Below are 25,762 nucleotides of genomic sequence, written 5' to 3'. Positions count from 1 at the left end.
CTCTTCTGGCTACCTCAGGTATTGCACACATGTGGGGCACAGATAATACATGAAGACAGAATACCCATATACATAAAATTTTAAAAATAAGGGGCTGGTGAGATGGCTCAGCGAGTAAGAGCACTGACCGTCCTTCCGAAGGTCCTGAGTTCAGATCCCAGTAACCACATGGTGGCTCACAATCACCCATAATGAGATCTGACGCCCTCTTCTGGTGTGTCTGAAGACAGCTACAGTGAATTATGCTGGAGCAGGCGGGCCGCAGCGAGTGGGGCTGCTTCAACTCCCAGCAGCCACATACATGATGGCTCACAGCCATCTGTACAGCTGCAGTGTACTCATACACACAAAGTAAATAAAATAAATCTTTAAAAAAAAAAAAAAAAAAAGAACCAGGGGCTGGAGAGATGGCTCAGCAGTTAAGAGCACTGACTGCTCTTCCGAAAGTCCTGAGTTCAAATCCCAGCAACCACGTGGTACCTCACAACTATCCATAACGAGATCTGATGCCTTCTTCTGGGGTGTCTAAAGACAGCTACAGTGTACTTGCATATAATAAATAAATAAATTTTGGGGCCAGAGTGAGCAGGGCCAGAGAGGGAAGAAAAAGTATCTGAAGACAGCTACAGTGTACTTACATATAATAAATAAATAAATAAATATTAAAAAAATAAGAGCCAGATGTGGGGCTCACACACCTTTAATTCCAGCACTCAAGAGGCAGAAGCAAGAGGATTTCTGTGAGTTCAAAGCCAGGCTGGTCTACACACTGAATTCCTGACCATCCAAAATCACATAGTGAATCCCTGTCTCAAAAACAACAACAACAACAACAGTTTTAGTTTTCATATCTTATAGCCAAGTAAGTGGAGCCAGCTTGAGGCTCCTAGGGAAACAACAACAAAGTAGTTGACAGAGCCACTCTTCACTGTGAATGTAGATAATCAGAGTGGCCAAGGCCAGGCCCTTGGGCTAAAAGAAGCAATGGGCCCATGGAACCTGGATGTTGGAGGTCTAGGGAAGAGAGGGTACTGAGCCATTAGGGTCTGCTAGAGTTACAGGCCTGGACCTGCACTTAGCTCTACCTTGGATATCCAGAACGCTGGGGTCACTTTTCTTCTCCTTATCCTGCTTCTCAATCTTTGACTTGAGGTGCCCAATTTCCCTGCGCAGGTCAGAAATGACATCTGTGTACTGAGCGATGCGGTAGGAGACATTCAGCAGGTTGCGCTTGACCTGATGGTGAGGACGTGTGCCCAAGTTCAGGCATGGCAAGAAGTGTCCTGAAGGACAGACTTGATAGATGACATGGTACTTCAAGATTATCGGGGGTCATTTGCTTTGTCAACTGGCCACAACTCATAATCACCCTGGGAAGAGAGTCTCCAAGAGGGATTATGTACACTAGGCTGGGCTATGGGCATGTCTGTGGAGAATTGTCATAATTAAGTTAATAGATGATACCCAGAGTGGGTGGCAACATTCCCTAGGTTTGGGGGGGGGGGGCGGGAATTGAACTATATAAGAATGGAGAAACTGGCTGGGCGGTGGTGGCACACGCCTTTAATCCCAGCACTTGGGAGGCAGAGGCAGGCAGATTTCTGATTTCGAGGCCAGCCTGGTCTACGGAGTGAGTTCCAGGACAGCCAGGCTATTCAGAAAAACCCTGTCTCGAAAAAACAAAAAAAGAAAAGAATGGAGAAACTGAGCTGAGCATAGCAAGCAAGGATACATGCATTTATTTCTCTCTTTGCCTTGATTTTCCCACAACAATGGACTATAACTTGGAATTGTGAGTCAAAATGAGCCTCCTTTTCCTCTAAATTGCTTGTGTCAGGGTATTTTCTCACAGTAACAGAAATGAAATGAGAACACAGGGATGGGGCATCCAGTCTCATGGCTGTTTCCGAATGTGTTGGGCCACATCCTGGGATGTGTGTGGCTCATGGTGGGGGCAGGGGCAGGTTAGACAATGTCAGCGCTATTCATGCTCAACAAGGGAAGGGTATTCTGACCCAAGCCTGCTACAGCACAGAAGAGCTTTGAGAACATGAGGCTCAATGCATCCAACCAGACCCAAAAGAAATATCCTGTGTAATTGGTCTCTCTAGGCAGCCTCCAGAGGAGTCAGATTCTTAGAAGCAAACAAAACAAATCAAAACAAAACAAAACAAAAACAAAAAACAAAAAACAAAAAACACCAACCCAAAGTGGTAAAGGCAGGGCCAGGTGAGAGGCAGGAGTAGGTATTTAATGGAGTTTGGGTTTGGTGAGGCATGTAAGTTCTGCTGGTGAGCAATGGCACGGATAGCCTCATACTATGGGTACATCAAGGCTACTATGCTGTGGACTCTTGGTGATTAAAATGGAATTTGGGTGGCTAAAGGGATGGATCCCCACCAAGCCTGTTGACCCAGAACTGCTGGTTGGAGAAGAGCTGATTCCCAAATGTTCTCTGACTGCCACGGGCTTGCTGTGACACATGTGCATACACGAAATGAAGACAGAATAAAGGAATCACTAAATGAAAAGTTTTGTTCTACGTATATCTTTTTAATGATGTATTTATTTATGTAAATGAGCATTATGTTTGCAAGTTTGCCTGCCTGACAGAAGAAAGCTTCAGAAAGAAGATGACATCAGAACCCATTACAGATGGTTGTGAGCCACCATGTGGGTGCTGGGAATTGAAGTCCAGACCTCTGGAAGAGCAGCCAGTGCCTTTAACCACTCAGTCATCTCTCCAGCCCCATGCCATGTATATCTTACCATAATAAAAGATTTCAAGCCGGGCAGTGGTGGCCCACTTGGGAGGCAGAGGCAGGTGGATTTCTGAGTTCGAGGCCAGCCTGATATACACAGTGAGTTCCAGGACAGCCAGGGCTACACAGAAAAACCCTGTCTCGAAAAAATAAATAAATAAATAAATAAGTAAATAAGTAAAAAAATAAAAAAAATAAAAGATTTCAAGCTGGATAGTGGTGGCTCATTCCTTTAATCCCAGCACTTGGGAGGCAGAGGCAGGTGGATTTCTGAGTTCTAGGCCAGCCTGATCTACACAGTGAGTTCCAGAACAGCCAGGGCTACACAGAAAAACTCTGTCTCGAAAAAAAAAAACAAAAAAATAAATAAATAAATAAATAAAAAATAAAAGATTTCAAAATAATTTGTCAGTTTTTTTTGTTTTGTTTTGTTTTGTTTTTAGAAATCTTCCCACCAGTGACTATCACTACCACTGATTCTGGAGGGGGTGGAGATCCATGCTCACATGGGTGTACACATGTGTGCATATAGAGATAAGAAATCAGCTCCTGGTGCCATTCTTCAGGTTCCATCTACCTTGTTTTTACATTTTAATGAATGAATGAAGGAATGAATTTTGAGGCAGGGTCTCACCATGTATCCCTGGCTAACCTGAATCTCCTCAATGTAGATTAGTTCAGCCTTGAACTCACAGAGGTCCACTTGCCTCTGCCTCCTGAATGCAGCCTACCCCAAGAGGCCCAGCTCACCCTGTTCTTCTGAGCTGGGGTCTCTCACTGGCTCAGTTGGCTGACCTCAGGGATCTGTCTGTGTCGTTCTCTCCAGCACAGTGTCACAGATACACATTGCTATATCTGGCATTTTGGGGTTTTTTGTTTGTTTGTTTCAAGACAGTGTTTCTCTGTGTAGCCCTGGCTGTCCTGGAACTCGCGCTGAACCAGGCTGGCCTCGAACTCAGAAATCCACCTGCCTCTGCCTCCCAAGTACTGGGATTAAAGGCGTGCACCACCACAGCCTGGCTTATACCTGGCTTTTTTAATGACTGTGGGTCTAGGGATCTTTCAGCCACCTTTCCACTCTCTTACCCTGGTCTTGATGTTCTTCGCCCTGTAGGCATACAGCAATGTGGTTCTTGACTCCTCAAAGCTGGTACTGGCTGGGCTGATGTGGGCGATCATCACTGTACGGCTGTTGCCTCCCAGGGCATCCTGCTTGGTAAGAGCCACGAAATTGGGTTGATGGGAGCCACCTGGCCCCAGCCCCGGCCCCAGCCCCTCCCCCAGCACCACCAGTGATCCAGGAAGGGTAGCTGATACTGAGAACCAGAGTGGGGTTAGTGCCTGGGAATAAAGTGGGATCTACTCCAGCCTTCCCCTAACTGTTGCTTTGATGAGAACAGGCTAGACCAAGAGAACAGATGTAGGGACATTTGCTTACTGCTTGGTTATTTGTTTATTTCAGCAGCAGCCAGCTCAGCATAAAGAAAAGTTTTTACATGACAGGATTGGCAGCCTTGGGAAGTAGCAAGCTCCCTGTTACTAGGGGATGAGGGTGAGAATGGACTGACCGTACCCAAAAAGGTGACAGGGCGTCATGCAGTGGCCACATACAGTTAGTACAGACTAATGCCTTCAGGGCCCGGAGCCTCTGTGTGACAGTTAACCCCTGGTAGATATTGTCAGCTGTGGGGCCCTTCCCAACTCCCAGCTGGGATCCTACCTTAAGCAGACGCGTGAGCTTGCTGTCACGGAAGTTCACATACTGAGCGCGGCTTCCACCCTTCTCACTGAGTGCATTGATGCAGTTGCCCAGGGCCAGCAGCGAGCGATTGATGTGCGCGCCCTCCTTCATCCTCTTGCCTCGGTTCTGAGTCTGTGCAGGGAGAGGTCAGGCTGAGCAGTCCCCATTCCCAGGGAGGGGACTGAAGTCCAGAGTGGTGGGGTACCCACCCTCATATTGAAGTCCTAAGAACTGAAGGGAGACCCCTTGACAAAACATTACTAGTAGAGTTAAGCAACCATTCTTAGGGGATATAGAGCTGATTGACATGGGAACAAATAACTGAAATAAACAGATCACACTGCTTCTAACAAAATGTGAGTGGATTTTGTCTAGGAAGTATCCCTCCTCCACCCCGAGACTTACCATATACCCTACAGGTCCCCCTGACGATTCTCAGAGTCCACAGCCCCGGCACCTCCTCTCCCCAATGCTGTCCCAAGTATTTCCTCTAACTCACAGACTCGGGCAGTCATCTGCCTCCACACATGACCAGGCTTGTTTGGTTGCTGTCCCATGGGATGAATGCAAGCTCTGGAAAGTCACTCCTGTCACTACGGGCCATGTGTCTAAACACCTGCAAACAGCTGGCCACAGTGAGTGCTCAATGGCAGGAGCTAAATGGGCTAGTGAAAATGTGTGCAGAAGCCAACAAACACCTCTGAGCCCAGCACCCACAACCAACTGAAATTCTAGTTCCAGAGCATCAGACAGCCTCTTCTGGCCTCACAGCACCAGGCATGCAACTGGTGCAAGGACACAGATGCAGGTAAAACACCTATATATGGGCTAGAGAGATGGCTCAGGGGTTAAGAGCACTGACTCCTCTGCCAAAGATCCTGAGTTCAAATCCCAGCAACCACATGGTGGCTCACAGTCATCTGTAATGGGATCTGATGCCCTCTTCTGGTGTGTCTGAAGACAGCTACAGTGTACTTACATACATAAAAAAGAAATAAATATTTTTTTAAAAAAAACCCTATGTACATAAAACAAAATAGAATGGTCTGATTGAACAGTTTGTGCTTCAAGGACAGGGCCAGGCCCAGAGGGATAAGAAAATGAAAGAGAGAAGTAAGTGAACACAAGGCAAACCATAAGACAGACCACGAGGCAGGGAGAATAGAGTTTAGAGCCAGATCTCCCCAGGTTTAAAGTTCAGATTGGATCTAATGTTGCTAGCTCACTATATAGCTGAGGATGGCTTCGAACTTCTGATTCTCCTACTTCTACCTCCGGAGTGCTGGGATGATATACATGTACTACCATTCTTGTTCTATAGAGCACTGAAAACAGAGCCCAAAGCTTCACGTGTGTTAGGCGAGTGCCCTATCAATGAGCTACATCCCTAGCTTCTCTTTTTGTTTCCAAATGCAGTCTTGTCATTGTCAATGTCACCTAGGCCAGCCTGAACCTCATGGCCCTCCCTCCTCTCAAGTGCTGGGATGACAGGCACTCACTTCCACACACTGCTCCAAGTCTATACTGTAAAGAAGACACAGTACCAAGCTTGAATGTGGCCATGGAGGGCTATGGGCTATGGAGACTACACACCTCACTGGCTGGTATGTGTGCTAGCAGAGCAGGGCAGTGTCCCTTGCTGGTCTCACAAGGTCTAAATCAACCCTGTCTGTAGCCCGGCCCTGAGCTGGGTCCCTGGTCTGAAGGAACACCTGAGCCACAGGGAAGCATTCAAGAAGCACAGCAGCAAAAGCAAGGGACCCGCGAGTGGGACGGGGCCTAGCAATGCAGTCTTTCTGCTATGGTCCCTGGGCACCTACCTACCTGCCCACAGTCTTAGCTGAGCCCCAAGACTCCTGCCACAGCCTCTGTAGACTCTGAAAGCACTGGCCTGCCTGGGCATTGCTATCTGATTACATATGTCATCTCAACAAGTGGGGCTACCCAAGGCCCAGGATGAAGCGGACACATTCAGTAGGTGCAGAATGAGCCTCCAGCCACAAGGGGGCACCTCTGAAAGTGTTGGCTCCCTGCCCTCCTTACTATAAACAATTACCTCAACACTCAGTCACCTCTTCTGGGTGCTGAAACACAGCTGAACAAGGCCAGATGAGGCCCCACTCAGACTGAGGATGACGGACCCCAAGTGAAAGGTAGTCGAGACATCTGCATGCAGATGTGCTTCAGAGAGGCCTGTACCTGGGCAGCACGCTCCGAGCCTGCCAGGTCCACCATGAAGAGCCTCCCGAGGCGCACCTCCTCGGCCAGGTCTCCGCCTCGGCTTCTCTGGTGCACAGTGACCTGCAGCACGGCGTGGGAGCGGGATGAGGTCTTGTTGGTAGCTGTGGGCTCCTGTGTACGCTGTCGGTTGCCTTTGGTGAGCAGCTGCATGATCTGAGGACAGAGGGAGAGGAAGGCAAGTCATAGACAGGAGTGGCAACACATCCATTCCCCATCCCCGAAAGACCCAAGGAAAAGGGGAGGGGAGGCTCTGGGGCTAGGATTCATAGCAGCAATTTCCAATTTCTGGTTTGGTATATAAAGTAATTAGTTGGGCAGTGGTGGCGCACGCCTTTGATCCCAGCACTTGGGAGGCAGTAATTAGTTAATCAACTAGGGGAACTGAAGATTCTTGATGTGTGACTGCATCTGCCCTTTCCTACTAGTGACAGACATTACCAACAGATTACCTATCTTTTTTTTTTTTTTCTTAAAGATAAGGTTTGCTCATGTAGTCCTGCCTATTCTAGAACTCCCTTTGTAGACCAGGCTACCCTTGAACTCACAGAGATTGACCTGCCTCTGCCTCCTGAGTGCTAGGATTAAAGGCATGCACCATACCTACCCCCACCCCTTTTTAAAGACAAAATTTTACATCATCCAGGCTAACTCAAATTCACTATGTAACCAGGGATGATCTTGAATTTCTGATCCTCCTGCCTCTAACTCCCAAATGCTGGGATTTTAAATGTGTGCCACCATGTCCAGTTTATGCAGTACTGAGGATTGGAACCAATGGACTCATGCATGCTAGGCAAGCACTCTATCAACTGAGCTACATTCATCACCTGGCCAGCTCACACCTTTCCCACAGAGCCTAGAGCAGCCCCTGACCCTTTCCAGGTCACATCTCCAGGCAACTGTAGCGGTGTTAGCATTGGCAGTGGGTGTAAACCCTGTTGCCATGGGAGCAGCCACAGATCTGCAGCAGTAAACCTCTGCTGAGCGCCTGCTGTGTAGGGATGCACAGTGTGTATGAGGCAGGAGATTGATGCTCATTGCCATTCAGGCCATGGCAGTGCTTATCTGTCATCCTAACATTTGAGAGGCTGAGGCAGGAGGATTGCTCTAAGTGTAAGCCCAGCCTGGACTTCATAGTGAATGCAGGGCTGAATCCAGGGCTAGAGAAATGGCTCGTTCATTCAGCAAAGGGCTTACTGCACAGACTGAGTGCGGATGTCCAGAATCTGTGCTGGACATAGAGGCGTGTGTTTGTAATCCCAGTGCTGGGAACTGAGACAGCTCAAAACTATCTACAGCTCCAGGTGCAGGAGATCCAATGGTCTCTTCTGGCCTCTGTAGGTCATGCACATGGTACATAGACATACATACAGGTAAAATACCCATACACATAAAATAAAAATACATCTTTTTTAGAGAAATGGTCAAGTCGGGCTGTGGTGGTGTATGTCTTTAATCCCAGCACTTGGGAGGCAGAGGCAGGCGGATTTCTGAGTTCGAGGCCAGCCTAGTGCACAGAGTGAGTTCCAGGACAGCAAGGGCTACACAGAGAAACCCTGTCTTGAAAAACCAAAAAAAAAAAAAAAAAGAAAGAAAGAAAAAGAAAAGAACTGATCCTCTGACCTCCACACGTATGCAGATGCACACACACACACACACACACACACACACATACACTATAAATAAAATTTTTTAAAGAGTAAGCTAAATATAGTGGTGCACACCTTAAATCCCAGCATTTGAGAGGCAAGAGTCTGTAGGTTCTATAACTTTAAAACCAGCCTTGTCTACATATTAATTTCTAGGCCAGCCAGGGCTACACAGTGAGACCCTGTCTTTAAAAGGGAAAATGCACCTGGCGGTGGTGGTGCACACCTTTAATCCCAGCACTTGGGAGGCAGAGGCAGGCGGATCTCTGAATTCCGAGGCCAGCCTGGTCTACAGAGTGAGTTCCAGGACAGAGAAACCCTGTCTCAAAACAAAGCTGTCCAATGGTAAACTCCATTAATCCCCAGGAGGCAGAGGTCGTGAGTTCATGCCCAGCCTGTTCTAATAGCAAGTTCTAAGCCAGCCAGGACTACATAAAGAGACTCTGTCTCAAAAAAAAAAAAAAAAAAAAAAAAAAACGACAGAGAAGGACAGGGGGAGGAGAGGGGAGGAGGGAAGAGGAGAGGAGAGGACACGGGGCAGGGAAGTTCACTGCCTACCCTTGTAAAGGAGCAGTCATTAGGTTGGCCAGTGGATGGTAAGCCTAACCAGCTCAAATGGCCTATGCTCACCTAGTGGGCTGTGCTGAGAAGGGCCCTGAGTATGCACCTTGAGGCTAAGGGCAGCATGTAGGATCGATAGGTGATGTCTGCCTGGGGCACTAGCAAGGAGGCATAGCTGACTGCAGAGAACTGGAGATCGCAGATCAAGGCCAGATGCTGATAAACAGCTCAGCTTGGCCATACCTGCTGCTTTAGGTGCAGCAAACTTGAACAAGGAGGGCTTTGTGGGCTGGGCTGGGCCGGGCTGGGCTGGGCCAGGCTGGGTTTGGCTGGGCTGGGCTGGGCTGGGCCCCTCACCTCTTGAGCATTTGAGGTGGATACTTCTGTGATGCCTGCGATCTGGATGCTGCCTCTAGAATCTTCTCTCAGCTCCAGAAACCCAGAGGATGGATTCAGGAGATCACGGATCACTTCGTTATAAATCTGAGCAGAACAGAAAGGTTGGGACATGGTAGCAAAGAATCATAAAGAAAGGACCAGAGAGATGGCTCAGGTAGGGGTTAAGAGCACTGGCTGCTCTTGCAAAACACGAGGGTTTCATTCCTAGCATCCACATAGTCAATGATAACAATCTGTAACTCCATTCCATAGGACCCAACACCCTCTTCTGGCCTCTGTGGCTACCTACCAGTCATCCACAAGGCACACAGACACAAGTGCAGGCAAAATGCGCCTGTACACATAAAATAATTTTTCTTGTTTTTTTTTTTTGTTGTTGTTATTGTTTTTATTTTGTTTTGTTTTGTTTTTGAAACATGGTTTCTCTGTGTAGCCCTGGCTGTCCTGGAACTCACTCTGTAGATCAGGCTGGCCTCAAACTCAGAGATCCTCCTGCCTCTGCCTCTTGAGTGTTATAAAAGTGTGCAGCACTGCCTGGCTTAAATAATTTTTAAAATTATTTTATTAGTATGGGTGTTTTGCTGGCATCTGTGTGTGTGTGTGTGTGTGTGTGTGTGTGTGTGCATCACTTGTATGTAGTGCCTTCAGAGGCCAGAAGAGGGCATCAGATCCTCTAGAACTGGAGTTACAGACTGCTGTGAGCTGCCATGTGGATACTGGGAATTGAACCCAGGTCCTCTGGAAAAGCAGCCAAAGCTCCTAACTGCTGAGCTATCTGTCCATTCCTCTAAAATGTAGTTAAAAGAACCAACTGGAAGCCTGAGCTGCTAGAGAGCTCACACCCTGAGGATAAGTTCTGCATAGGCAATCGGGGTTGTACCCATTCTGCAGTTGATGCAATGGAGGCAGGAGAGCTGGCTCACCTCCAGGTAAGACATAGACACACTATATTCCATGTTGTCCTGGGTCTCCTCGATGGCCTGGAAGAGGTCAGTGAGGGTCTGCAGGTAGATGCCAGGCTCGGCGTCCATTCCCAGCATGGTGTGAGTCTTCCCAGCACCTGCAGGAGGGGCAGGCTCAAGTGTGCTATGCAAGGAGAGGCATGACACACTGCATGGTTCTCGAAGAGGATCTCATAGGTCCCGTCTTCGTTTGTCCCCAAGAAGGAGAGCCTGGGCCCATTCTTGCCCTTAAGCCTGGCACATCACTGATGTGACTGAATGAAGCAGCCCCGTCTCCCCCACAGGGCTCTAGTCCCCACCCAAGGAGAAGAGAACTGGCTTCACTCTGTAGACCCGAGATGAAGCAAGGACTTATTTCTCAGCTAGATTCTTGCCCCCCACTACACACACACACACACACACACAAACACACTTTTTCCTTCCTTTTCTTATTTATGTTTAGACAAAGTCTCAATATATAGTCCAGGCTGGCCTGGAACTTGTAAGCTCCCTGCTCTAGTTTTCAAAGAACTAGAGTGACAGACAAACCTGTACCACGCCACCTGTTTGCAAACACTGATTGAGTTTTACTCATAACCTCTGAGAAGGAATTTGTGCCCTCCCCACCCCCTGAGCAGAAAAACACACACGGGGTTGAATCACCCCAGTGGCTATGTGGTCTGGGGGCAGCTATCTCATTTCCAGGACTCTTCTGTGACCGGGGATCATTCTCACCTTTTAGGGCTGTGTGGATGCAAAGTCCAATGAATAGGTCCATGGTTCCTCTAAGGAGGTTGGGGGTTTAGCTTAGTGCTAGAGTGCATGAGGCCCTGGGTTCGATCCTCAGTGCTACCAAAATAGATAAATATATAAATGTATGTGTACATGGTGGGGGATGCAAATGAGTTGGTAGCGTGCTCACCTACCATACACAAATCCCTGGGTTCCACCTCCAGCATGGCATAGGCCAGGCATGGCAGCACACACTTATAATAATCCTGGCACTTGGGAGATAGAGGCTGAAGGACCAGAAGTTCAAGATCATCCTTGACTACATAGTTTAAGGGCAGCCTGGGGTACCTGAGACCTTATCTCCAAAAAGGGGGCAGGGGACCTCTGCTGGCACCTTGCACATACCCTCCTGGGGACAATGCCCAACCCAGTACCTGAAGGGCCATAGGCAAAAACGGTCGCATTGTATCCAGAGATGACGCCTTCCACTAAATGCTGGATGGTGGCACGGTATACAGTTTCCTGCAGACAGACAGGAGGACAGATAGTAAGGAGACAGCCCAGCCTGAGTTAGAGGACCTACTGCTTAGAAATGACAGCACGTAGGAGACAGAGGCAGTCGGAGCTCTGGGAGTCCAAGGCCAGCTTGGTTTATATAGTGAGTTCCTGGTCAGCCAGAGCTACATTAGAGGAACCCTGTCTTGAAAAAAACAAAATGAACCAGCAAAAACAGAGAAGACAGGGACTAGCTCTTGGGATCTCTGTGAGTTTGTAGCCAGCCTGGTGTACAAAGTGAGTTCCAGGACAGCAAGGACTATAAAGTGAGAGTAATAATTAAACAAACAAACAAGCATTTGGGGGTTTCCCCAATGGAGGTCTGACACATGCTAGGACCTAGCCATTCCCGAGGCTTCTGCAGGAACTGAGAGAGTGAGGTTGGGCTTAGAATCCTACATCATCAGGACCCCTTTTTGTCGTATGAAGCTGGGCAGGGAGCAGAGCCTTGTGAAAGAAAGGCAGCAATGTCCAGCAAGGGATGTGCACAGAAAAGTCCAAGGAGAGACACCTGGGGCTGGTAAGCGAGGCACAGGCTTGTTTGTCTGGACCACCAGCAGCCCCTTCTGCTGCAACCCCTGGGTGTCCACTCCGGTGCAGCTCTGTCTGCCCATGGCTTCCCCAAGCTGGGCTGAAAGTCATCAAACCCAACTGTCTTTTCTCTGTGGCTTAAGACAGGAACAGGCTAGTATGAATTTGGGCTCTCTTGTATATTGTGTGACCTCAGACAAATGCCTCACATGTAGAACAAGGAAGTGTGTGTATCTGTGTATCTCTATCTCTGTGTGTGCGTCTGTGTGTCTCTATATCGTGTGTGTGTGTGTGTGTGTGTGTGTGTGTGTGTGTGTGTGTGTGTGTGTAAGCAGGGTCCCATGCAGTCCAGGCTAGCCAGACTTGCAATGTAGCTGAGGATGACTTTGCCTCTACCTCCTAATGGCTGGGGTCACAGGTCCATGTCTCCACATCCAGCTAGGGGACGGGCGGAAATATTTCTGAGTATTCTATAAGGACAACACAAGGCTTGGGAAGGACGCTGGAGCCTTGAGTGTAGCACTCATCATGAAGTAGCCTGTCAGTAACCAGGTCCCTCTGGGGAACGCCATCATGACCTCTGCTCTCAAGGTACTGGGAGGCCACTCTGCTTTACAATGATGGCTTAGTCCTGAACTGAGGATGACGGCGGTACTGTCAAATGTGGCCAGATGGGCCTGGTAGCACAGGCCTTTAATCCCAGCACTTGGGAGGCAGGCAGATCTCTGAGTTCAAGGCCAGCTGGGTCTACATATAAAGTTCCAGGTCAGCCAAGAGTACATAGTAAGACCCTGTCTACAAAAATATAAACAAACAAACAAATAAACAAATAAGCAAATAACCAGTGCCCCCGGCAGGCCATTCTGTTACACAGCCTTACTGAGATTCTGTCCCCATTCCTTTGTCCCCTGTGGCAGCCATAGGAAGCAGCCTAGCATGAGTATAGCTTTCGGAGACTGGCCCTGGACACTTAGCTACTTAACTGAGTGCTGAATCTACTCCCTACTCCTACCGTGACACACCCTTGGGGTCTGGTTTAAACAGCCAGCATAGGAACACGAGGGTGTGCCCACTGTTGGCCAGGTTTTAGAAGACTAAGGGGCTCCTACTGGCTCTGCTGAAGCTCTGAGGACTGCATGCTGAATGAAGCCAGTGTCCTAGGGAGAAGGCCCAGTGGGCAGCTCCAGCAGAACCTCGAGCCAATGTCAGAACCCAGTGAGGACCAGGCGAGGACCGGGGGCACAACCAGGGACATGAAGCTTCACAGAGCCTCTGAGGACCACAGTCTCTCACAGTGTCAAGTCTTAATGTGAGTGCCCCTCACAGAGACATGGACAGTGGCAGTGTACCCACTTGGTATGGGAGTGGCATGTTCTGCAGCAACCAGGAGATAGTTCACACGTCTGGGACAGGCCTCTTAGAAGCAAAAGGACTTGTAGGCAGGGCGATGCACATCCACAGTGGCACACCTGTAATCAGCCTGTGGGATGTTAAAGCTGAGAGAAGGGGAGTTTAAGGCTATTCTAAGCTACAAAGTGAGTTTGTGCCAACCTGTTCTACAGAGTGAATGCAAAGCCAGCCTGGGCTACATAATGAGACTCTGTTGGGGAAAAAGAAAGAGAGAGAAAGAGGAAGAGAAAGAGAGAGGGGGAAGAAAGAGAGAGACAGAGATAGAGAGAGACAGAGAGAGGGGGAGAGAAGTGAGGAACAGGGTAAGTGGCTCGATGGTTAAGAGCACTGGCTGAGGGCTGGAGAGATGGCTCAGTGGTTAAGAGCACCAACTGCACTTCCAGAGGTCCTGAGTTCAATTCCCAGCAACCACATGGTGACTAACAACCATCTGTAATGGGATCTGATGCCCTCTTCTAGTGTGTCTGAAGAGAGCAATGGTGTACTCATATACATAAAATAAATAAATCTTTTTATTAAAAAAAAAAGAGCACTGGCTGAGCTAGGCAGTGGTGGCACATGCCTTTAATCCTAGCACTTGGGAGGCAGAGGCAGGCAGATTTCTGAGTTCAAGGCCAGCCTGGTCTACAGAGTGAGTTCCAGGACAGCAAGGGCTACACAGAGAAACCCTGTCTTGAAAAACCTAAACAAACAAACAAATGAACGAATGAATGAATACTTACATACCTATATATATATTTTTTTAAATCTTAAAACAAAGGCATGAGTAGTCTGGTATTGAATATGGGGCAACTGACCTTCCCTCTCACAGTAGGACAAGGAGCACACGGCATCCCACCTTGTACTGTTGTACTTGGGTCCAAAATTTCCCCCAGATGCTGCTTGTGGCTGTAACATTCCATTTCTGGGTCCTTTCTTCAAATCATACCGTCATTGCTATCCCTGATAAGCGCCGGCTCCCCTCTGTGAGGTTAGGTTGCATGTGGTTACCACCTTCTGTTCTTATGGATGGTGGCAGTGTCATATGTGATGTATGAGAACGAAGAGGCCGACGCCTGGTCCAGACCCAGCGCTGGGCCTTGCTGGGTCCCTGTCTGTGAGATGCACATGCTACAGGTTCCTCTCTAGACTTTTGCCTATTTCATGACAGGTCCTAGCCTCAATGTCCCTCCTTGGAGAGGGCCCTGCTGGCCACCGTGTTGCAATGAGAAGTACATGCATGCTCAGTTTTCCCCTGCCCTACAGCCTGGGTGTCCCTATAGCATGTGCAGTGAAGGAACAAACTCAAGAGAAGCCCCCAGTGCAGGCAGCGGGGACACAGTGACCCGTGACCACAGGAGGACCACATTCGCTTGGTCCCTGGGATGGGTTTTCTCCCCACAACCTCCTTTGTGTATCAGGAAGAGCCTGATAGGAGGATGTAGATAAGACATCCCAGCGCCTGGGCCCAAGGTGCTCCTGGGATTAGACACAGAGTGGGTGGTAAGCACCTGAGATGCATGCTGGTCGAACACGGTGTCAAATATAAAGGTCCGCTCCCGGGACCGGTGTGCTCGCAGAGTGTCCTCCGGGTCTTCGCCTGGGTCCATGAGCACAACCACCTGGACACAGTAAGACAGAAGGGTCAGGGGAGGGCCAGTCAGACCCTGGTAAGCATCCCAGACCTGTGGCCTCATCCAGAAACAAGGGCCAGGGCCAGAAATGGCTGTACGTTTGTACGGTCTTCTTTCTCCCTCTCTCTCCCCTTCTCTCCCTCTCTCTTCATATGTGTTCATATGCAGAGGCTAAGATCAGAGTCTCTCTCTCTCTTTTTTTTTTTCAGACAGGGTTCTTACTCTGTAACCCTGCCTGTCCTGGAACTCACTCTGTAGACCAGGCTGGCTTCATTGAGCCTGGAGCTCACCATTTCAGCTCGACTGGCTGGCCCATGAGCTCCTGGGATCTTCCTGTCTCTGTTCTCTAGTTCTGAAGTTAAAGGCTCACACAGCTGCATCTGGCTTTTGTGGGGGTCCTGGGGATCCAACCTCGGGTCCTTATGCCTTCCTCAGTGAGCACCTTCCCCTGTCTCACTCACTCACTGGGGGACAATGTTGCCTGATGTCACCTACCCAGAGCATAACCATACACCCCACCCCCCCTTCAGTCCCCAGGGCTCCATAGTCGCATAAATGACCCCAGACAACCCCAAGGCAAGGGAAAGCAGTCTGGCATGCTTCAACAACCCTACCCAACACACCACACTTCCACCCACCTTCTCTGGCCTCATACTGACAGGCTGTCTTATGAACTAATGCTGTCAGAGAAGGCAGGAGGCTGTGGAAACTGTAGAGTGCTGGACAGGCCATTTTAACTGCGTTCACCTCACAGGACAGGGGAAGTGAAGAGTCTATCCCAAAGCCTCCACCCACATGCTCCATTCTCTGAGAACCTGGCAGTCCCCAGGGCCCCTCAGTCCCCATATACATTATTATCAGGCAAGCCTGTTAAGATCCTTGGGGGCAAAGGGATTAAAGGACTCTGCCCCAGGGACAACAGGGGGCAGGGAAATGGGTAGAGGCCAATTGTAACCTGGCTGATGGAGACACAGGGCTGAGCACCAGAGAGGAACCAGGGAAGTGGAGACCACCCTGGGTGGTTCTAAGGGTCCTGTCACATGACCACTACTTGCCCCTCCTGTGTTCTTAGCTTTGGAAACTGCCAGAGCTTCTCCTGGCTTCTGGCCAGCACTTGCTTGGTGACAAAAGCTGATTCTTTTTGCTTACTCCCCTCCTGGGAATGCCTTGTGTCACAGTGGCCAGAACAGGGCTGCAGGAGGACTTAGATGGGTCTCCAGCTGGGATCCTCCGAACAGGGCCTGGGAGGGGACTTTACAGTTGTGAGTCACCAATGTGCAAGGGGAGGGGTGTGCATGCCATGGTGGTTGGGTCCCTCCTGCACTCCTGTGGGAGCTCGGGATATGAACTCAGATCATCAGGGTTGCACACAAGCACCTTTCCTTGCAGAGCTAGGCCTTCTTGCTGTTATAATGAACACCACACACACACACACACACACACACACACACACACACACACACACACACAGAGAGAGAGAGAGTAGCTGAGGTCAGTGAAATGGCTCAGCAGGTAAAGGAGCTCTCCGTGCAAGTTTGCTGGCCTGAGAGTGTCATCCCCAGGACCCATGGTGGTAGCTTGAGTGAAATGTCCTACATAGGCTCAGATATTTGAATCCATGGTCCCCAGTTGGTGCTGCTGTCTGGGAAGGAGGTGTTTGTTTAGGAGGTGTGGCCTTGCTGAAGGAAGTATGTCCCCAGGAGCTGGCTTTGAGGTTTCGAAGCCATGCACCATTGCCAATGTGTTCCCTCTGCTTCCTGTTTGCAGTTTAAGATATAAGCTCTCAACTTCCAGCTCCATTGCCATGACTTCACTCTGTCACATGGACTCTGTCCTGACTAATTTTATGTCAGCTTGATTCAAACTAAAGTCATCTGAGAGGAGGGAACCTCAATTGGAAAAAAAAAAAAAATATGTCTTCATAAGATCAGGCTGTAAGTAAACCAGTAGGGCATTTTCCTAGTTAGTGATCGAGTGAGGAGGGCCCAGTCTGTTGTGGGCAGTGCCAGCCCCTGGGTTAGTGGTCCTGGGTGATGTGAGAAACAGGCTGAGCAAAACGGTAAGCAGCACCCCTCTATGGCCTCCGCATCAGCTCCTGTCTCCAGGTTCCTGGCCAATTTGAGTTCTTGTACCGACTTCCTTTAATGATGAATAGCGCTGTGGAAGTGTAAGCAAAATAGACCCTTTCCTCCCCAGTTCACTTTTGATCATGTTTTAGCACAGCAATGGTAACCCTGACCCAGACAGACTCTCAACTGGAATCATGAGCCCAAGTAAACTTTTCACGTTGCCTTGATCATGGTATCTTACTACAGCAGCAGACGAGTAACTAATACCACCTGTAAAGATGGAAGGGGAGAACTGAGCCCACAGAGTTGTCCACTTCTATGCTGTGGCATGCAAACCTATATATATCACACACACCACCACCACCAATAATAATAATAGTTGGGTGGTGGTGGCGCACACCTTTAATCCCAGCACTTGGGAGGCAGAGGCAGGCAGATTTCTGAGTTCGAGGCCAGCCTGGTCTACAGAGTGAGTTCCAGGACAGCCAGGGATACACAGAGAAACCCTGTCTCTAAAAACCAAAATAATAATAATAATAATAATAATAATAATAATAATAATAATAATACCTTTCCGCCATCTTGATACTTGTGGAAGCCTGCTGAGAACAGGACTTCTAAAAGCAGCAAGTATCTCTAGAAGGCTGTGGTGCAAGCCTAGTTTTGCTGGCTACTAGCAAGGTCTCCGGAACCAAAGAGAGCATACAGCTTTTCTTAAAATTGTAGGTGTTTGATGCTGGAGAGATAGCTCAGCGGTTAAGAGCACTGACTCCTCTTCCAGAGGTCCTGAGTTCAATTCCCAGCAACCACATGGTGGCTCACAACTATCTGTAATGGAATCCAATGCTCTCTCTGGGATGTCTGGAGACAGCTACAGTGTACTCATACAAATAAAATAAATAAATATATCTTTAAAAAGGTGTTTTGAAGGTGTTTATGCCTGAGATGAAACTGAGTTCTAGTTAGGCAAGAGGTATGCTTATGCGTATATAGCAAAAAACGATATAGTAATTTCTGGAAGCAAACCAAACCAAACCAGAGTAATCTGGGGTAAAGTAACTTGGACCCATGGAAACGACATCTTTTGTGCCAAATTCGAAGCAACCTTCATGCAAAGGCCATTGGACACAGAATCTGTGTGATGTTGTACCTGTCCTGGATTTAAACTAATGGAGAGTAAATAAATAAAAGTGGATTTGTGCTCTTGTAAAATAATAATGATGATGATGATGATCATTATAATAATAATAATAATAATTAGCCTTTTTAAAATTTTTATTTATTATATGAGTGCTCCACTGCATATACATCCACATGCCAGAAGAGGGCATCAGATACCTTATAGATAGTTGTGAACCACCATGTGGTTGCTGGGAACTGAACTCACGACCTCTGGAAGAACAACCAGGGCTCATAACTGCTGAGCCATCTCACCAACCCAGTAAGTAGCCTTTTTACATACCAGTGTTTCTCAACCTGGGAGTCGCAACCCCTCTGGGTTGAATGAACCTTTCATAGGGAGTTGGGGTTGCCTAAGACCATCAAAAGTATCATATACTTATATTACTTTTAATAGCAGTGACAAAATTATAGTTATGAAGTAGCAACAAAAATAATTTTACTGTTGGAGGTCACAACATGAAGAACTGTACTGAAGGGTCGCAGCATTAGGAAGGCTGAGAACCACTCTTATATACCAATAACAAACATCTTAGGAAGAAATTACATGTGTTCCCATTCATAACTGCTTCAGGAAAAAAACAACTTGGAATAGACTTAACCAAGGAAGTGAATGGTCTCTATAACAAGAACTTTAAAATCCTTGAGAGAAACTGAAGACTCTAGAAGATGGACCAGTCTCCCACACTCTCAGACCACATCCATGAATACTGAAAACGGCCGGCCCTCCTACTGAATACAAGACGTTTACTGATCCAATGCAGTCCCCAGCAAAATACTAACACTTCTTCACAGACAGAGAGAAAACAATCTGAAAATTCATTTAGAAACAAAAAGACCTTGGATAGTCAAAGCCACTCCAAGCACAGAGTACCGCTGGAGGACAGCCATGTACCACGAAGACGTAAGACCAATGGCTCTGCACTGGCACAAAGTTAGAAACATAGGTCACCAGAGAAGGAGCAGGTATAAGCTCATGCAATTAGTTTTAACCCTGAGTCACCTGACAGTCATTCATTCATTCATTTTTGAGACAGTGTTTCTTTGTGTAACCCTGCCTGTCCTGGAACTCACTCTGCCTTGAACTCAGAGATCTGCCTGCTTCTGCCTCCCAAGTACTGGGACTAAAGGGGTGGGCCATCACTAACATTCACCTGATTTTTTAAAAACAATAGGGAAAAGACAGCCTTGTAGTTGGAGAAATGGCTCAGCCATTAAGAGCACTAGTTACTCTTGCAAAGAACCTGAATTTGGTCCCCATCATCCATGTTGAATAGTTCAAAAACCACTTGTGACTCCAGCTCTAGGGGATTCAATGACATCTTCTGGCCTCTATGGGCAGCTGGCATGAATATGGTGCACAGACATATACGCAGGCAAAACACTCATACATGCTTTTAACATCCTTAGCCATGGTAGAAATACAAATTAAGCTGGGCGGTAGTGGCGCACTCCTTTAATCCCAGCACTTGGGAGGCAGAGACAGGCGGATTTCTGAGTTCGAGGCCAGCCTGGTCTACAGAGTGAGTTCCAGGACAGCCAGGGATATGCAGAGAAACCCTGTTTCCAAAAAAAAAAAAAAAAGGGAGGAGTTAAGGGGACATGATAATAGGAGTTTGAAAGATTGGGAAGGGGGAAGTGATGTAATTATATTTAAATTAAAAAAAAAGGTGAGTGTCAAGTTGGGTCAGTTATTGGTTGGCCATTCCTCAGCCTCAGCTCCAGGCCCACCCCCACTCCCGTCCCAGCATTTCTTTCTTTCTTTCTTTCTTTTTTTTTTTTTTTTGGTTTTTCGAGACAGGGTTTCTCTGTATAGCCCTGGAACTCACTCCGTAGACCAGGCTGGCCTCGAACTCAGAAATCCACCTGCCTCTGCCTCCCAAGTGCTGGGATTAAAGGCGTGCGCCACCAACGCCCGGCTCCAGCATTTCTTATAGACAGGATGAGTTTTAGGTCAAGTTTTGTGGGTAGGTTGCTTGTCTCTATTACTCCATTGGGGTTTCTGCCAGGCTACAGGAGGTGGCCTCTTCAGGTTCCATTTCCCTGATGGTGTGTGTCACAGTTAAGGACACCCCGTTGACTCTTAGGTGTCCCTTATACTTGGTCTCTGTCTCTTCCTGGAGATGCCCCCCCAACTCCCCACCCCCATCAGTTGCAGATTTCCATTCGTTCTCATGGCTATCCCATGGGCAAGCACCAAACCCTGATACATTAATGATCTGTTACGCTTGCAGACAGGAGACTAGCATGGCTGTTCTCTGAGAGGCTCCATCTAGCTGCTGACTCAGATATAGACATCCACAGCCAAACAGTGGATGGAGCTTGGGGACTCTTATGGAAGAACAGGAGGAAGGATTGCAGCCCCTAAGGGGATAGGAACTTCACAGGAAGACCAACAGAATCAACTAACCTGGACCCTTGGGGCTCTCAGAGTCAGAACCACCAGCTGAAAACCATACACAGGCTGGACCTAGGCTTCTCTGCTCACATGCAGCAGATGTGCAGCTTGGTTTTCCATGTGGGTCCCAAACAACTGGAGTGGGGGCTGTCCCTAAAGCTTTTGCCTGTCCATGGGATATGTTGTTCTAGCTGGGCTGTCTTGTCTGGACTCAGTGGGGGAAGATAAGCCTAGCCTCACAGAGACATGATGTGCCAGGATCGGGGGATATCCAAGGGCACCCCTACCTGCTCAGAAGAGAAAGGGGTGAGGGGAAGGCTTGTGGGAGGGGTGACTGGGAGAGGGCAGTGAGTGGGATGTAAAGTGAATAAGCAAATTAATAATAATACACCCATGCACAGAAAAAGGTGACATTTGAACCAGGAAGTGGCGTACCTGTCATTGAAGCACTTAGGAGCTGAGGCAGGAGGAGTTCGAGATTAGACTCAGTTCCATGGGGGAGTCACTGTCTCACCTTAATTTTTTGTGTGTGCATGGTTGTGTACGCACTCGCGTGTGTGTGTGTGTGCACACGTGCTTAAGAAGGCCAGAGGTTGGGATCTTCTCAACTGATCTCCATCTTTTGTTATTGTTTGGTTTTTTGTTTTTTGTTTTTGAGACAGGGCTTCCCTGTATAGCCCTGGCTGTCCTGGAACTCTCTCTGTAGATCCAGGCTGGCCTCAAAACTCTCAGACAGAAATCTGCTTATCTCTGCCTCCCAAGTGCTGAGATTAAAGATCTCACCCAGGCACACCCAGTCCCTCCATCTTATTTTTTTTTAAAACATGGTCTCTCCTTGGTCCTTGGGCTCATGGTTATTTGGCTAGATTAGCTAACCGTGGAACCTCAAGGATGCTCCTGCTTCCCTGCCCGAAAGCTAAGATTACCAACACTTGCCACCACACCCAGCCTTTGGTGAACTGGGCTTACAATTCAGGTCTTCAATGCATGCACCGCAAACACTTCACAGAGCTGTCCCCAGAGCCCTTTGCCTTGATGTTTTAACATGGGCTGTTCTCTGAAGATTTGTTTTTATGTGTATGAGTATTTTGCCTGCATTTTATGCGTGCGCACCACATGCATGCCTAGTGCCTACAGAAGCTATAAGAGGGTGCCCAATCACCCAGTACTGGAGTTTACAGATGGCTGTGAGACACTGCATGGTCCCGCATCCACACATAGGAAGCACAGCCTTCCTTACTCAGTCCTCGCTCTCAGCTGACTATGACTTTATTGTTGTGTCTAAACCCTGGCACCAGGTGCGCGCTGTTTAGCAGTCCATGGCCTCAGTGCTGACTCACCCCAATGGTAGCTCTGCCAATGCGCCCCTCCCCTGGGTGCTCTGAGCCCCAATAGGCAGCCTTTGGCAGGGATCTTTAACAATCCACCACTTGGGTTGTCGGCTCAAGTATAAACACTTTGCTTGAGCTTCTGAGGTGTGGGCAGCTGAGTAGTGATTTTTCTTTGAAAGAGAGTCCTCGGCAATGGCAGCATGCACCCCAGCCTGCAGCCAGCAATCCCCTCTAGTTTCTGAAATCAGACTTGGCATGCTAATTTTGCCTGCTAAGTCTCCTGCCACTGCAGGGATCTCAGCAGAGACCTTTTTATGGAGCAGACAGCTCCCAAAGAACTCCCTCTAATGCATCTTCCATTAATAAAAAGAAGTTGGGAGGCCGAAGCAGCAGGATTACTGTAAGTGCAAGACTAGCTAGCCTGGAATACACAGTAAAGTACTAGGTTAACCTTGGATACACACACACACACACACACACACACACACACACACAGACAAACACACACACAGTGAGATTCAATAGAAAAACAGGGGAAAAGAAAGGGAACGAAAAAGAGAGGCAGAGTTAGTAAAGTGCTTGCCATGCAAGCTTGAGGTCATGGGTTTGAATCAACTGAAAAGGCGGAACGTGGCAGCACACACTGTAGTCTCACTGCTTGGGAAGCAGAAGAAAATCCCTGGGATTCACTGTCTGTCCAGCCTAACCTCACCAATGCACCCCAGGTCCCAGGGAAATTCTATCAAATACCAAACAGGACTGTGGCTCAGCAGTGGGTAAAATTACCTGCTATCAAACCCAATGAACATACACACAGACATACACACATACACACACATACATGAAAAGCTGTGTAGAATGCACTTGTCAGCTCAGCTCTGCCCCAGAATGGAACCCGGCCACCAGGTGCCTCTGTTAAGAGAATGCCTCTAGTGTCCTCTACCCTCACCTGGTCCCCTACTTTATGGGCGATGACAGTGGCTCCTTCCTCCAGTTCTGTACTGTTGAGTGGGCGGATCCGGAGCGCCACCTGTGGACAAGGGTAGGGCAGCACCAAGACCCTCAGTTAGATGCCCACCTCCCATCTGCCTGTGCTCAGTGAGGCAGTGAGCACCTCCCCTCCATTCACCCCTAGACTCTACTTGCACAGAGCTGTTCCTGTCTCCTAGAGAGGCTCTGAGGACCCAGTGGTGACATCACTCCCATTGAACAGAGAAGAACAACCTGCCCAAGGTCACTTAGATGCCTGTGTTAGCTGTGATCAGAAAGAAAACACAACTGCCTTCTACGAGCATTCAGGAGAGGGAGCCTGTGTTTGCATGTCCCTCAGTTCTGCCAGCCTGTGTGTATCCTCTTTGATGATACCATAGAAGACAGGCGGCCAGTCACAGGTGGGCAGCAGGGTTCTAAGTGCAGTTCATCCCAAGGCCAAATGAGCTAAGGGTCCAAGTAGCCTGAATGAGGCCTGCCCCATGGCTGGGGTTGTAACCCAGATCCTGGGCTGAAGACAGAGGTTCAGAAAAGGGGTACAGGTACTAGAGACCCATAGTGAGAAAGTATGGTAGTATCACTGGGTCCCAGAAAAGGCTAAGACCTGATCTATGAGCATAGGATTTGGGGTTTCTCCTCAGGTGTAGAGGATGGAGTTAGCAGGGGCCACTAGAGAAGAGACTCACCATGAGCTGCTGGTCCTTGGGTTCCATCTCCCTCAGGGTTGGGCTGCCCCGGGCAGGAGAGGGGTCTGTGGTCTGTTGGGAGGGCATCCTGCAAGTCAGAACTAGAGGGGCCCCAGCTAACCAAGCTGAATCTGGAGGCAAACAGATCCTCCTGGCTTAGCCCCGCCTTGCTCCCCAGGCTCACTCTGATGACATCAGCTGGGTCCCCAGAGGTGGGGCTGGGCCAGCATTCAGCTCTACTATCCTGGTGTCACCCCTACCTGTATCTCTGGCCAGGACAGCCCTTGTGGTTTGAGTGCCCTGAAAACAGCCAGGCAGATCTCAGAGATGCCATCATGATGGGGACCCAACAAGAACCCTGGTCCACCTGTCTCTAAGCTACCCTTGCAGCACAGGAGCTTCTGGTCCAGAGCTGAGCCCACTCTACAGAACCCTGCGGTGTAGAGTCCGTCCACACAGGGGCCACCTCAGAACAGCAGGTCAGCGTGTTTGTGGCTTCTCACTAGAGGGGCCTAAATAGCAACAGCTGAAGCCAAACGAGACAATTTCAGCTGTCAGTGCCCTTGCCAGCGTCTTTCATAGCCATGTTTCTGGTGGCATTTCCAGCCTTCCATGTCCATTTGTACCCCAGAGTGGGATTTAGAATGGATCTGGTACGTTGCTTCACTTCCTCCACATTCCTGGAGGGACAGTCCTGCTCTGTGAATGTGCCAGCCCAACCAACAAGACTGCAGAAGCAGTGCCATACAGGTGTCTGGGGTGGCAGGAACTACTAACAGCCAGGCTTGGGGGCTGGAGAGATGGTTCAGCAGGCAAAAAGTACTGACTGCTCTTCCATAGGACCCAAGTTCAAGTTCCAGCACCCGCAGAACAGGTGACAAGTGTCTGTTAACTCCAGTTCCAGGGAATTCTGGCCTACAGGGCACTGTACACGTGGTAAACAGACATACAAGTAAAAGATGCACTCAGAGGAAAAAAAAAGTTGCTGGGTGGTAGTGCCCGCACCTTGTTTTTCTGAAATACAGTTTCTGTGTAATCCTGGATGTCCTGGAATTCACTCTGTAGAACAGGCTGGCCTCGAACTCAGAAACCCACTTGCTTTTGCCTCCTGAGTACTGGGATAAAGGCCTGTACCACCAATGAACTCTGAGTTCAAAGCCTGGTCTACAAAGCAAGTTCTAGGACAGCTAGGGACAGCCAGGGAAACTTTGTCTTGAAAATCAAAAGAAGCTAGAGGAAAGGCAGAGGCAGGCAGATTTCTGAGTTCGAGGCCAACCTGGTCTACAAAGTGAGTTCCAGGACAGCCAGGGCTACACAGAGAAACCCTGTCTTGGGGTAGGGGGGCAAAAGCTAGGAGATGGTGTAACAACTCAGTACTTAGGAAGCAGAGGCAGGGGCAGGCAAATCTGAGTTCTGGGTCATTCTGGTCTACAGAGCAAATTCCAGGACAGTTAAGGCTACGTAAGAGAAATAAAAGCAAGCTACAGATTGATACTATGAAACCCAAAGGGGGGCTGAGGTCTGCACCTAGAGCTCAAGCTAATGACACTTGTGTCTGGGAAACTTCTAGGCTCCCCTGAAGTAAGCCCCACCCTCTCTCAGAAATCAAACTAATTCAGCTGTGTGAGGCCAGAGTGACCACTCCTTAGATAACATTCCTCCTTGGTCAAACTCGGAGGCCAGGAAATGCTTGAGGACAGGGGGTAAGAAAGGCTGGCTGGGATTAGGGCCCAAGGGGACAGCCCTCCTGGAGCCAAGGTGGAGAGGAAGCTCGTAGCACTGCCCTAAGCCTTGAGCACAGCTGTTCTGACACAGGAGTTCTCCCTAAATTCCAGCTGCACCACACAAATGCTTTTATTTACAAATCACAGAAATAAATCACAATCAAGTCTCAAAGGGAAGAACTTAGAGCTATTAAAAACCTGCAAATGTGCTGAAGCTGTGCCATTTTTTCACTGCTGTGAAACTAAAAAA

General features: G+C 48.7%; 1 protein-coding gene across 1 annotated transcript in view; it reads right to left on the bottom strand.

Annotated features, from left to right (window-relative positions):
* The window catches only part of LOC116104694 (kinesin-like protein KIF19), a 43,907-nt gene extending 20,089 nt beyond the window's left edge, over positions 1-23,818 (bottom strand). Inside the window, exons 1-10 of the mRNA XM_031391189.1 lie at positions 23,789-23,818; positions 23,062-23,142; positions 15,013-15,123; positions 11,461-11,548; positions 10,277-10,413; positions 9,312-9,437; positions 6,703-6,897; positions 4,483-4,635; positions 3,849-3,971; positions 1,060-1,236 (exon numbers count right to left, since the gene is read on the bottom strand). Coding sequence (XP_031247049.1) covers positions 1,060-1,236; positions 3,849-3,971; positions 4,483-4,635; positions 6,703-6,897; positions 9,312-9,437; positions 10,277-10,413; positions 11,461-11,548; positions 15,013-15,123; positions 23,062-23,142; positions 23,789-23,815 — 1,218 coding nt within the window. The 5' untranslated portion in view covers positions 23,816-23,818. The remainder of the gene's footprint in view (positions 1-1,059; positions 1,237-3,848; positions 3,972-4,482; positions 4,636-6,702; positions 6,898-9,311; positions 9,438-10,276; positions 10,414-11,460; positions 11,549-15,012; positions 15,124-23,061; positions 23,143-23,788) is intronic.
* Between the last annotated feature and the right edge of the window lie 1,944 nt (positions 23,819-25,762).

This window comes from Mastomys coucha, unplaced genomic scaffold (assembly GCF_008632895.1).
Source record: "Mastomys coucha isolate ucsf_1 unplaced genomic scaffold, UCSF_Mcou_1 pScaffold22, whole genome shotgun sequence".
NCBI classification, from domain to species: Eukaryota; Metazoa; Chordata; class Mammalia; order Rodentia; family Muridae; genus Mastomys; species Mastomys coucha.
This window is presented reverse-complemented; position numbering and strand designations above follow the sequence as displayed.